The sequence below is a fragment of the Corvus kubaryi genome, unplaced genomic scaffold, assembly GCF_017639235.1.
Source record: "Corvus kubaryi isolate FWS band 111438036 unplaced genomic scaffold, C.kubaryi_AGA036_p1.0 66, whole genome shotgun sequence".
NCBI lineage: Eukaryota > Metazoa > Chordata > Aves > Passeriformes > Corvidae > Corvus > Corvus kubaryi.
Window position 1 is genome coordinate 10,004,200 of NW_024582054.1, and position 14,223 is coordinate 10,018,422.

The 14,223-nt window shown below is 39.4% G+C and overlaps 1 protein-coding gene across 10 annotated transcripts in view; it reads left to right on the forward strand.

The window, feature by feature from the left end:
- NUBPL (nucleotide binding protein like) overlaps positions 1 to 14,223 on the forward strand; it is an 88,401-nt gene continuing 74,178 nt past the window's right edge. For 2 of the 10 annotated variants that reach the window (XM_042047410.1, XM_042047414.1), the window contains exons 1-3: positions 227 to 409; positions 1,009 to 1,156; positions 6,899 to 6,933. In XM_042047410.1, coding sequence (XP_041903344.1) covers positions 242 to 409; positions 1,009 to 1,156; positions 6,899 to 6,933 — 351 coding nt within the window. In that variant the 5' untranslated portion in view covers positions 227 to 241. Of the gene's footprint in view, positions 78 to 226; positions 410 to 1,008; positions 1,157 to 6,898; positions 6,934 to 10,766; positions 10,897 to 14,223 lie in introns of those variants that run through there. The other 8 variants (XM_042047413.1, XM_042047409.1, XM_042047417.1 and 5 more) reach the window with 6 other exon arrangements.

A 14,223-nucleotide genomic window follows, 5' to 3' on the forward strand; every position in this document is an offset into this window, starting at 1 on the left:
GGAGGCCTCTGGCGGCGCGGCGGCATGGCCCGGGCTGCGCGCCCGCCGCTTGCGCCGCTCCGTCCGCCGGCTCCGCGGTGAGTGAGGCGGGAGCTCCGCCGTGCGCCGCGGCCGCCGGGGCGGGCTGGGCTGTGCCTGTGCTTGCGGGGGCGGCAGGCGGGACGGTCTGTCCCTGCACGGGTGCCCCGAGGGGCTCTGTCCTGCGGCAGCCGCTTCAGCAGCAGCGTCCCTGCGGGAGGGGATGCGGTCGCTGCAGGCGTTGGCGGCGGGGCCGGTCTGGGGCAGCGCCGGGCCGGCGAGGAAGATGGATGGGCTCTGCCGTCTTTTTATCCGGACCCGCGTGAAGTGCGTGGAAACAGCGCGCGGCGCTCAGTGCCCGTGGCGGTACAGTTGTGCCAGGCGGGAGCAGGTGGGAGCTGCCTGCGGGGATGCTTGGCTCGGCTGCTCCGTCCGTCCAGCCGTGGGGGCCCCGCGTGTGGCTCTTCTGCCGCAGGAGCAGCGGAGCGCGGCGCGCTCCAGCGCACCCGCATGTGTGCGGTGCCTGTGGCACGGCTCAGGGCAGCGAGAGCCCTCGGACAGCTGCCTGCCGGCACTGCCTGCCCTCAGAACCTCGGGTTCTGCCCCTTCGCTGTTGCTGTATTTGTTGTGCCTGAAACAGCTGTACGGAAAGGACCGCCAAGTCTAGCCTGTTTCTTAAAGCTTCGGACTTTTAGAGCAGTGTTTTGGTTTATTTCAACACAATTTTTTTTCCTTTTTTTCTTTAACTGTTAAGATCAATCATATTTAAGTGTTTGTCAAAAAACCATGTGAATCGCGTTATTTTTAAGTAGGCCTAGTCCCTGTCTGCCTGTGAAGCAGACTCCCTTTGGGAGAGCCCCTGTGCAGAATGGTTTTTTTAAACAGGTAGGGGAAATTTCTCAGTGTGCAGGTAGGTTCCTTCTTGTCAGCTTTTTCTGTGAAAACTGCAGGTTGGTGCATGTGCATTGACTTATTTTTTGGTTTTGTTAGTCCTCAAGCTCTGGGGATGAGGCTCTGAGGGACAAACGTGCTCGGATCCTGTCACAAGGGCTGCCAAAGCAGAAGCCCATAGAAGGAGTTAAGCAGGTGGTGGTTGTGGCTTCTGGCAAAGGGGGAGTTGGAAAATCAACAACAGCAGGTAAGGTTTCTTTTATGAAAAAAATAATTTCCTTTGCACATTTTCTAGTACTTTGTATGGAATATTTAGGTGCTTGTGTCGCCTTGTAATTGGGTTCCATAACACTGCCCTTCACCTCTGTCAAGTCCCATTGCAGCCATTGAGAATCTACTTGGGTACAGAAGTCATGACTTTAACTTAGGTGGGAATTAAGCAGACAGCTTTGAAATAATATCTTTGTAATAGTGCAGTGCTGTCCTGAGACATCAGGACATCTTAAGAAGTGATGTAGGCTTGAGGTCAAGGGGATCATATGCTCGTGGACTAACACTGTTCCTTGTTCCCTGGCTGCTTAGGTGTGCCTATACAGTTCCTTTCTTTGCTATGTCAGCATAGTTGTGTGCTCTGCAGAGGATACTAATATTTAGAAAGTTTCACGATCAGGACTCTGTTCAATTTTCTCAACTACTTGTATAGGTGTTTCATAAAGAAAAAGTGAAACTACTTACAAACCACACAAATTGATCAGAGCCTTGTGAAGCACCTTGAATTCTTCTCTCAAATTCACCATTAGGTTTTGAATTAATTTTTCTCTAACCGTGTTGTTCCTAGGTGGGAGAATGGGATAGTACATGGGTTACAGTACTGCAGAAATTTACTTGAACTTAGACAGGTGACAGAGTGGAAGAATACTTGTCATGCCAACAAATGTGATGGCCTTCGTACAGTGGTGGTGGATGAGGGAAGAGTGACTCGTGTCATCAACCTAGACTTCTGCAACACATTTGGCACTGTCCTGCATGACATTCTTGTCTCTGAACTGGAGAGACAGGGAGTTGATGGATGGACCACTTGGTGGATTAGGAATTGGCTGGATGGCTGCATTGTGTCCAGGTCTGGATCTCCTATCATAAGAAGGACCTGTCAGAGCAGGTCCAACAAGTACCACAAAGATGATCAGAGGCTGGAGCGCCTCTCGGGTGAAGACAGGCTGAGAGAGTTGGGGTTGTTTACCCTGGAGAAGAGAAGGCTTCAGGGAGACTCTTAGAGCACCTTTGAGTACTTAAAGGGGGCTTATAAAAAGGAAGGAGTGTGACTTTTTATGTGGGCAGATAGGTCAAGTGTGAATAGTTCTAAATTAGTGGAGAGATGTGGATTAGATACTAGGAAGAAATTCTATACTTTGAGGGTGGTGAGCCACTGGAACAGGTTGCCCAGACAAGGGGTGGTTGTCCCGTCCCCAGAAGTGTTCAAGGCCTGGTTGGATGGGGTTTGTGTGCAGCCTTGTCTAGTGGAAGGTGTCCCTGTCCATGGCAGGGGTTTGGAGCTGGGTCATCCTTAGGGTCCCTTCCAACCCAAAACATTCTATGATTCTATGACACTGAAAGTAAACTTCTTTGAAAAGATCTCTGTAAAGTGTTAGAACTTTGTGTAGAGATTTCTTCCTTAGTGTCTAGACTGGAGAAGAGTTGAAGGATGTTCATTCTTTAGTTGAAGGATATCTGCTGTTCATCTCCATGTGTGGTGAATAACACATGGATATAGCTCTTACTGTATCATTTTGTGGTTTGTATTTCAGCCGTGCTTGAAACAGACTGATTGTCTAATAATTTCTAGTACAGACTAACATATCTGTACTGAAAGTAACCGTGCTTAAAAAAAAGGAATTTTTTTTCTATTTATTTGCTGTCTGTACAGGTATGTATATCCTATGTATAGGACAAAGACATGCAAAACAATTAAAACATGCATTTCTTAACCATCAAAAGGTATATCATTATAATACATAGACTGGTTGTTGCAGGTTACCAAAAATACCAGATTAATCAATCAACAGTTTACAAAATGAACATAATTTGAAAAGTAAATTCAGATTATTCTCCTCATGTCTGCAAACAAATATCTGAATTTAAGTTCTTGTAACTGGCATCTGTGTGCAATTTCTACATAAAATATAACACATGTATAAATAATACTTAGAGCTATGAGTTCATTCCTATGCATTTAAAAATAAAAAATCAGTGTTCAACAAGCATTGAATAAGATATTGGAAATGTAAATGAACCATTTAAATGTATCTATGTTGGACAGCCTTTTAAAATGAATGTTTTAATTCATAATGTTGAGAAGGAAATCTATATTCTTGTATATTATAATGAGGATAAATTTCATGGTTCAGATGAGCAATTGAATTTCAGATAACTTGTATAAACAAAAGTATTGCTTGGCTTCCTTACTGAATTATGTACTTAAAATCATATTCTTCTTACTTGAGGTTTGTGGGGAACATGTTTGGTGACATTTCTGCTGATGCATTTTGAGAGCAGGAATTGAAAAGAAAGGAGACTAGTAAGCACTTGTAATTCCTAAAGCACCACAGAAAATATCGTCAGTCTTGGGTGTATGTCAGAAGGCCTGTCAGGGCTTTTTTTTTTTGTTTTCTCCAGTACAGCTGTGTTTTAATTGCTCTGGATCTCCATTTCAGGAAAAGAGCTTCTGCATTCTGGTCAAGTTTGTCAGGGTCATTCCTTACCCTGTTGAATAACTCATTCTGTTTATTGCATATGGCTTTCATGTTGTATTCTCTGTTGTTTCCAGTGCTTTTTGGTCTTCTGAAATCAATGTAGTTAATGATTAGAAGAAATTATGTTACAGGAAAAATATTTTTCAATGCATATTTAAATACTTTGATAGTTTTTTGTTGTTGTTTCTATTTGTCTAATATGTTGGTTTGTTTGCCATGTTTCCTGTCCCTGTCCTGTCAAGTTTCTGTCTTTTTGTAGCATTCTTCTATATTTACCCCATCTGTTCAAAGTTTGTTTTTTTTTGTTTGTTTGTTTGTTTTTTTAAATTCTTGCTCATCTGTTCCCCTTTTGCACTACCCTAAAGATGAGAGTACTGAAGAAAATTGATCCTGGTGTGAAAAGAAGTCCAAGTGTGGTCTTGAAAGAGAGGAAATTTCCAATTTATTGGAAGTCTTACTGTTTTTAGCTGTGGAAGTGGAATAAAATTAAAGGCTGGTGTTCTTGCTCACATTTTGCTAATCCTGATGTCTGAGGAAAATACAGCAACTGACTACATGGACCTTCAGACATTTTTAGCAAAGGCTAACAGGCTGAGATTTTTCATTATTGTTCAGGGAAGCTGATACATTTCACCATGTGCTGACTATATCTCAGTCATATTAACTTCATTTAACTTTTTTTCCCTCTTGCCTACTTTTATTCCACACGTAGGATGTACTATTATTGAAACATTTTTGATTTTGGGCCTTCTTTATATATTAAAATATTCTCATAAACTATTTCTAAATGCCACTTACATTGAGATGCAGGTATTGAAAGTTATCTTGCAAAGTTCATCTGAATTATCTATAGGTATTTTATTGATTATGTATATTAACCATGTCAGATACAGACACACTCAGCTGGCTCTGTACTTGTCTGATTTTGGACCAAGCAGTTTTATTTGTATTGTTAGCTCAGTGTTCTGAGAGTTCAACTGTGCTATTCCTAGGGTCAGTTTGGATTTGGAAGTTAGAAAGTTGGAAGTGACAAACTATAACAAACCTTCTTAGACTTGTACTGATTTCAAGAGGACTAGAGGCACAGAATCACAGAATAAGCTGAGTTCGAAGGGACCCACAGGGATCATCAAGTCCACAAGGATCATCAAGTCCACAAGGATCATCAAGTCCAACTCCTGGCCCTGCATGGGACATCCCAAGAGTCGTGCCCTGTGCCTGAGAGTGTTGTCCAAACGCTTCTTGAACTCTGTCAGGCTGGTGCTGTGACACCACTTCCCTGGGGAGCCTGTTCCAGTGCCCAACCACCCCTTGAGTGAACAACCTTTCCCTAATATCCAACCTAAGTCTCTCCTGACTCAGCTTCATGCCACTGAAGCTGTATCAGGGGAGGTTTAGTTTAGATGAGACCAACTCGAAGTTTAGGTTGGATCAGACAAACTCCGATCTCCCTGTGCATCATTCCTTATACTGGTTGGCAGGTTTAGCATGGGTGGAGAGACCTTAGTGACTTTCTTGGAGCCTGCTGTGAAGTTGTGTAGAATTGCTGGCATATATTGCCGTGATGTCCTGCACTCCTGGTTATGGGAATGTACTTAGGACCAGTATGAATGTTCAGGAAGGGTCAGGTTAGGTCCTATTCTGCATGTTTATGCCCTCTTGGAACTGATAGTAATACAAAAACAAGGGAATGCAAGATTCAGCTGGGATTCAAAATGAAGTGTTCAGCTAGATATCCAGGTAAAAACCTTAGGTATACATCCTATGTTATTCCCACTGTCTCCTTTCTTTCCCTTCAGTAGTTAAATATCCCTTATTGAAGAAGCATTGTGGGTCATACTTTAAGTTTCACACATGAAAGCTGTTTAAGAAGAAGATAGATGTGTAAAGTGATTTTAAGAAAGTCTTTGTCTCCCTTCTTCAGATGTGAGCTGCAGTTGATTTTATTTTGTTTTCTTTTTTGTTTGTAATTGGTTTGCTTGTTTTTTTCTCCATATCTGTCATTTGTAGATCGGTCTCCAGGTTTCAGAGGATGAATTTTCCTCTGATTGATTGGGGAATAGTTAATTGAGCATCTGTTTAAACAAAAATGGAAGGGTAAAATCTATGTTCTTTGTTAGCTTAGGAGGAAAGAGACTGTATGCCTCTTTGAGAAAGCTGTACAGTTGTCCTTGCTAACCTGCTGTTTTGTTTGAAGGAACTTAGCTTTCTTGGTGTTAAGTTCTTCAAGACAGGAATCTGGCTCACCAGCTTCTCAGAACTTTTGTACTCTTCCAGCAGAACAAGGCTGAGTGCAGCTTACCTTTCTTCAAAGAGTGTGTGGACTGACATACAGCAACATGTAAAGGAAACAAAAGATTTTTTTGTTTCCAAGAAAGGGTTGTGAATGTTGGATTTTTTCCCTTGTTTTTTTCTTTTTTTTCTAAAACATGTAACTTCTTGGATTATAAACATTACTATTTGTTTATACTGAAGTTTCTAGGAGATCTCCCAACGTAATTGAAGCTGGTGAGCCAATGAAGATACCATTTGCACATGCTATTTGTTTATGAGAGTTAAGTATTGATGGAAATGTAAAAGCTTTAAACAAATGGTCTTTTTAGTTGCTTTATCTCTTTTTGTCTGGTTTTTTTTTAGTTACAGATGCCTTCAGGCAGATGTGACTTTGTTTTCTGACATAAAAATAAGTGGAAAGCATGCATTGCACCTTCTTCCGGAAAATATCTCTGTTCAATATATCACAAGAAATCAAAAAAAGGGATGTGATCATCTTTTTGGTCACTTGTTTTAGCAGTTTATGTCAATACTTAACTAATTTCTAGTTTTAGGAACACTAGAGAGTGTGGTGAAGGTTACTGATGGTAGGGTTGGTTTTATAGTGTGGTATCCGCTTTCAAAAGTGGGTACTTCCAGAAGTTTTTCTTAATGTTATTCTTTGGCTAAATACTGAGACTGTATTTTTATTTTGCAGTGTCCTCTAGAAACTGAGAGTCTGCAAGTGTTTACAGATTAGCTTGAGTTTGTTTGCTGGTTGAGAAACGTAGACTGAAATGTGGGTGCTGCTGCCACTTAGCTGCAAATGTAGAGATGCAAGAAGCTGAGAACTGAGATGATGATGCAGTTATTAAATAAGATGTATTTATATTTTGTCTTGTTAGCAGTGGTAGCATTCTCAATATTTAGGAGTTAAGTTTTCCTGCACTTAATATTTTTGTTTTTCCTCTTCTTCTTTTTTGCAGTAAATATAGCCCTCGCCCTAGCAGCAAATGATTCGGTAGGTGAACATTTAATTCTCAGCCTTAATGTGAAATGCGTGTCATAAATAAAATGGTTACTGCTGAGGACAGTTGCATACATTTAATGTATTTAATTTTTTTTACTTAATTTTTAATTTGTTTTTGATGGGCTTTTGAGTTTCTGTCAGCTTGTTTATATTTTATCAGTACCATGAATAACTTAGTAGATCTCATCCTACTTCTGGGTTTGGCTCTGTCCTTTTCCTGGTGCGTCACTGAGTTGAACTGCAATTCTGCAAGTATGTGTAAATGTCATAGGGGTTGCTTCTGCAGGTTGGAGACACTTAATAAATAACTAAATTCTATCACCTCAGAACACTGACTTGAAAAAAATAGGAGTTAGTGATGAATAGGGTCCAAAACATTTTTTTTTTTTATAGCTCCACAGATTTACTGTTTCTAGAGAAATTATGTGCAAAAATACTTCATAAACAGCTAAGGAAAAAACCCCAAAAACTATGTATTTTCCCTAAAGCTTGGAAATACAGTTTTTTTGAGTGATTTCCCATCTTGGTATTACTCAAACTGTTACCTGGACTGTAAGTAGAGAGTAGGAACCATTCAAGAGTAAAAACCACAGGTGTTTGCTGTGTCCACCTGCTGCTGTAGACTGGGAGTCGTTCCATTGTGCACGTTTATTGCCACAAAGGTAAACTCAGAAGCAAGCCTCCTTTGCAGCGGCAGGGTGTATAATGTAGGCTTTGTACTCATAAAACATTAAATACAAAGTATCCTCAAGTACTTTAATCAGGCAAATGTAGAATCTTTTTCTTGTTGTAAAAGACAAGTAGAACAAAACATGACAGGTAGAAGGAGTGAGGACTGCATGCAATCTGCGAGCTTCCTGTAGGAATTTTGTAAAAAATTTAAAACAATTTTCCATATACTCAGTCACACTTAATAGGAAGAGTGTTTAAAACTGTTATATGAAATATGTACTGTTGGTGATGGCATCTGATCTTGTTATTTCACAGTTTTTAATTCTGTGTTTTAAATAGGCTGTTGGAATAATTGAATCTCAGAGAAGAATCTGTCATTTTGAAAAGCAAAACTGCTCGAATGGTTCCTTCTAATTAACTTTAAAACATGGCATTTGCTCTAATACTTTTGCAAAACAAGTATCAGTCTGCAATGTGATCTGTGTTGTGGGATGGTCATTGAGTAGCTCCATGGAAACCATGTCAACCAATTGCACATAACTTTTCTGTACCAGCTTATGTGTTTTTAAGATGGTGTCTGATACTTCTCAAGCATGCAGTTTTAAAATATATTTAAATAATGCATTTCTTAGTAATTCTGACATACACAAGTTTTGAGATTATGTCCTTTGTTAGGAATTTTGATGTTACAATTATGTGTTGGTGTGTGAAGTTGGAGGCCAGCATCTGGTGGATGTTAATCAATGAAGAGCAGAGAAACTGACGAAATATCTGTGAATTGTGTGAACTGGTCGTCACAAGTTAGCAAGCTGTTACTATGGTGAAATTGTGCATTGATGTGGTTACAAGTTAGAAAGTATGAAATTAGGTGGATTAAATAAACAACTTTCTTGTTTGTTCATGCATTAATATATTTTTTCTTTTGTGGTTTATTTTCCTTAAGATAATGATGGCATGCATCATGTTTATGTTTAACCTTTGGGCTTGAAGTTGCTGGTTTCTTCATTTGTGTATTCACATTTATTTCAGCTCACTAATTTTGTGAGTCAAGGTTTTGAAATGAGAATTTCTGTGACCTTATTCCAGGCAGGTACTGTCCAGTGCTGTGAATTCTAGAGATCATTGCAATGTTCAGTTTTGTAATGGTGAATGAAGTAAATAAGAAGGTTGTTTTTCAGAGTCCATTGGTGCCTCCTGCTGTATTGTATAGTCAATTTCTTTGTCCTCAGGTATGCAGCAAGGGATGCCTTTATTTTACATTTAGTAACTATTGATTGTGCCTCACCTTGCCATGATTTTTTGCCCTTCATTGCTCTTTTAAGTTCATCTCTTTCAGAAGAAGCAGTAATGGTTGTTAGTAGACCAGAGCTTCAGGACACCCCTGCAACTTCATTAACAGTCCTTATGCCTCTTATAAATGAAATACAGATTCATAGAAGCTGATCTTGAACTTGATGTACTGCTTAAAGAAGGAAATAAAGGACTTGTGGAGGAATATAGGTCAGCATGACTATAAAAGTCTGTCCTTTTTTCATCAGTCTGTATTACAAGTTCTATGCTTGTAACTCAAGTGTTCTTTTTCTAAGATAAAACAAGTTACAGACTATTGACAACACCTGTTTTCTGGTGAGTGAGATCTGTGAAAGATGCTCTTCTCTCAGACGAGGTTGGATTAGAGTAGATTCTTGCTGCTTTCAGTAACAGCTGTGACATCTTATTGGTGTTTGGTGTAGCATAAGTCAGAAGATTAACAGTCAAAGAATAAAGGATTTTTTGTCCTCCTGATGAAAGAAAACATCCTTCTATCTTTTAAAAATCTACTTTCTCTAGTTAAAAAACAAAACAAAAACCCCACTGTTTCTACTGATACATATTTTAAAAAAAAATTTTAATAATATGGAAGCTTTTTCAGTTATCGTAGTGATGGTCTGAAATACTAAGGCATTGACAGAGTCTTGGTATCACAGTGTTGTTGGCAGAGCCGGATTAGAATTTGGGAGTTCAAAGTCTTGCATGCTGGTGCTCAGTCTGATTGGCATATTTTTACCTCATGGTTACAGAGTAAATAATTCAAGACAGGATTTCATTTAGATGCTTAGATACCGTGTCCAAGACAGAGTACATTTTTTTGGGAGTTGGCCCCCGCCGCCGCCCCGTTTGCTTTTTTTTTTGATTCAGAGCCAGGGAAAGCAAGCAGGGCAGCCTCTTATGCCTTCCTAGAATATTAGGTTTTTTGGTACCCTGGGTTATCTGTTGTAGATGGACTAGTTAAGAAATATATAAGCTCTTGGGCCTGTACCAAGGCCTATAAATCTATACAGTGTTCTTTTTGTGTTAAGAAATAACTTAAAGTTTTACCCTTGTGTCCTACTGTTAATTGCTTGCTTAGTTTGACAGCTGATTCTTTTCATTCTTTTGATGTACCAGCAGTCAGTTGTGCTCCCCTAGGAGCACTTGGGAAGAATTTTTGGGTTTTGTGCCAGGACGATTCATATTCAGACTAGAATGACTATTTATGAAAGCTGCCTGGCCAGAGACAATTTATTATAGTAGAAACAAGTTGAATTAATAGATGGCAGCAATAATAGGGTAGGGATTGCTTGTTTATGAACAGAGTATTTTAGTGAGCAAACACCAGCTGTACATGACTAAGGATGGCACAAATCCAGTTGGGAGGCTGTATGCTTGTGCTGTCACTATGTGGCAAGCTCCCCAGTCAGATTTCCTTTGGCTCGCCTTTTCGTTCTGGAAGATTTACATTTTCACTATAGGATGAAATGTTTTTTTGTGTTGTGAAGGACAGAGGAGCAAGAAGTAAAACCATATGGACCAAGTTAGCATGTAAGCATAAGCAAGTGGCTTCTGCCTGCAGTAGTGGGGACACGTGGTGAAAGGCAGCAGTTTTCAGTATTCGAACCTAGCCCTGCACGAGGGGGTTACTGGGTCATGGAGACCAGGACCAAAACGTGAAATGCATGGAGGGTGATTTTTATGCGGTCCCTGTTTTCCCAAGCAAGCGCCCCGGTTGCTGCGCAACGCGGGGAGTGCGGCTGCGGCCCGGCCGTGCCCGCGCGGGGGGCGGCGGCCGGCAGGGGGCGCGCGGGGCGCGGGTGCTGTGGCGCTGGGAGGGGCGCTCGGCGGGGGAAGCAGGTTGGGGTCACACGGTGTCCGGCTGTCGAATTGTCTCAACATCCCGCAGTTGTTCTTCTTGAACCAGAAAACTCGCGTGGATATCTGACCGATGCAAACACAGGCGGGGAAGAGACTTCTCGTGCATATATAGTAAGTTACAGCATAGTAATGATGTAGTTAGGAGCCAAGTCTTCGTGTGAACTGACTGCTGTGATAATAAAATTAATTTTTATTTCTTCAAACCGTGTATTTAATCAAAACCCACACATTTTGAAACTACTCAGAAGACACCCAGCTTACTTTTTTTACACTCCACCTTTTTTAAAAAAAATATTTGGTTTGTGTAATTAAACTATTTGTGTAGTTAAACTGTTTGTCCACAGGATAATACCTGACAGCTACATTTATAGATGGCTCTACAATGTATATACATTTGTTGCTGGTAAGGAAAGAATTCCATGTGGGAAAACAAATCTAGAAGAATTTAGACAATAATGGGATCCTTCAGTGAGTAATTGTAGTATGAAGGCAAGTTTTGACTTGTTTTGTCCTCTTCCCATGCAGCTTTTCTAATTGTGAGGATTTGATTTCTAGGCATCCTTAACCCTGTTGCTTAGAGAATCAGAAGACTTTAATCACTGTAGCTAATGTCTTCATGTTTGTTTCTTAATGCTGAAAAGTTTCAATAAAGCTGGAGATGCCAGTTGGAATTGATTTGGCTTATTTGCAATGATAGCTTAGCTTCTAGATCAATTGAAAAAAAAAGAGAGAATAAAGCTTAAAAATTTTTGTTGTTTTTCAAATAAAAAATAACCAAAATTAAAAATACATTTTAACATAGACCTCCTAAGATATTTTACTTAAATCAGATAACTGTATGCTTAATTTGAAGAAAATTTCCTTTTTTGTTTGTTTTGTTTAGAAGTTAAAGTTTGTATCCTTAGTCTTCAAGTCATTGAAAGCCCAGTGCAGGTACCAGAGAGACTGATGTGAAAGGTGGACCCTTTTTTTATAATAACTTGACATGCTGTGAAAGTGGAGAGGCATTTTGTAGAGATGTGGTAATGTTGGGGATTCTGTTTTGGTAATTTATTTTTCAAATGGTTCTGTATGGAATTTTTTTTTTTCAGTGAGATACATAGTGTGCAAAAAGGCCAAACAAGGATGAATTACTGGTATGCTATTGTTAAGAACATTGAGTAGGAGCTACTGCAGGCTGTTGTGGAAAAGAAGTGCCAGAGAAGTCCTGTGGCTGGCAGAAAATTGGAAACACTTCATATAAGGAAAAGGGCTTTTAAATCAGTAGCAGACGGAGTTTTGAAAGGAAGTTTGCATTTCTAGGATAGAGTGAGGAAACTGCAGTGGTACATTTTTGGCTTTAATCCAGTTTACAGCTAGGCACTTAAATAGTGTGCAGCTGAAAGAGTTAGAAAATTAAGGATTAAAAGATGGCTATTCATTGTGTCAGTATATCAAATGAGGAATCCATAGCCTATCCTGATTTTAAAGTTCTCTTTTGTCTATGTGTTGCTGCTTGCAGTTTGGGATTAGCTCTAAGTCTATAATGACATTAAAAGGGTAAATTGAGAGTCCTGGTGGTGGATTAAGAGCACCAGCTTTAAAATAACTGGCACCTTCACTTAGCAAAGCTGGAATTTCTGTCTTTGGAATGGACTACAGCTGCTGAATATTGGGAGCACTTCTAGTGTAGGAAGTTCTTCACTGTATAGAACAATAACAGCTCATTAACCTGTGCCTTCATCCCTCCCAGGCTAAACACCAGGGAATTCTGGTGGTCTGCAGAGTTTACTTCAAAGTAAAATACTATCTACTAGCATCCAGTGGGGATACATAAGCCCTACCAAACATGGAAAAAAGTCTCAGAAAATATGAGCAAAAATGAAATTAATGCTGTCAAAGAGTCTCTGGATGTTTAGCAGTAACGTAGGCTATGTTGATTAACAGCTATTTATAGAAGCTTTATGTGAGCTCTTTATTATTTTTTTTTCTCCCTTTTTTCTCTCTGTTGGTATGAGGTCTTTAATCAGGTCTGTTCCTCACTAAAGGATTTGGCAACATGGAAGAAATGAATATCACCAGATTTTCCATTGCACACAGAATTGTGTGGAGGGGTCATTTGTGACATGTGAATGAAACTGGTTGCATTTGGTTAAAAATTTGTTTTTGGAAAATGTAGTTGATTTTGTAGTTAATATTCCCTGAAAGACAGAAAAGGGAACCTACATAAAGAAAGTATAGGGAGGGACAAAACATTTCTTAAGGATCTGCTCAAAGAGCTAAGAGGAGGAAAGATAAGGATCATTTTGTCATTAGCATGAACTTATGCCACCTGAACAAGGATTATGTACAGTAACATTTGCCTGCCTAAGAGAGCAAACATAATATCAGTTGAATACTTTCTAAGCTGCGTAAGGAAAAGGAGGCAAAATTTATTGGTTTTTTTACATGACCTCTCTCTGCAAGGACTTTGGCCTTCAGCAACTTAATTTTAATTTTTTCCCCCAAAGGAAGTACAACTAAGTTCAGAGCTTGAAAATCGTTAATTTAGAATACCGCTGTCTTCCAAATCCCCACTACTTACAAGGCAGTGGCCAAGTTCAAGGACTAAACTGAAATTTAATTATGCAGAGAATCTTGCCAGAGAAGATAAAGAGAAGTATCTTTTTAAAAAGTGAGGTTATCTATGCCTGTAATTTGTACACTGCACAAAATGAAGCTGTAGAATTCTCATCTCTCAGGGATATGTGCAAGAATATCTTCTTTATCTATTGATGTAGCGTTTGGTTTTCTTGTAAATATGGAATCTGTACCTGGTGACAGTGAAAAATAGTTTTTGATTCTTATTGTAGGTGAGAGAAGTTTCTAAATTGGAATGAAAACTTCACTGTATTTTTAATGGGTTAAGAGCTGCAGTGATAGTGTAACTTATAGTACCTCATGAAAAATGTTTGTCAGAAATCTTTAGAGAGGTCTAATGGGCAAATTAATATTTTGCCGAGAAGATTATTGATAGTGTAAAAAAGAAGTAGAAAGAATTACTTAGTCAATGATGTAAAAGTAGAAGATGAAGAGGAGTTATAGTTCTTTATTCTGTAATATAGTTCTTTATTCTGTAAATTTTTTGTGTTCTTGAGGTCACCAGTGATCAGATGAGACCATGAGAGTACCAGTACTGCAGAAATAGCAAATCCTAGAGTAGTGAGCCTGTAGAGACTGTTTACCTATGGTAGGGGAACCTTAAAAGCATTGATAAGAAGGTAAACGTGAACGTTTGTGAGTTTTTAAGTATAGTTTTTGCTGACATGAGAGTACTTTTGTATTTTCATGTGCTGAAAATTTCTGATTATTTCTGATTTCATGGTCTCTGCCTCATGGAATTTTGATAAGGATTGTATGCTGCATGAAGAGGTCAATAATACTGCATGTGTTTGTATATTTTTTCAAAGTAGCTTCTAG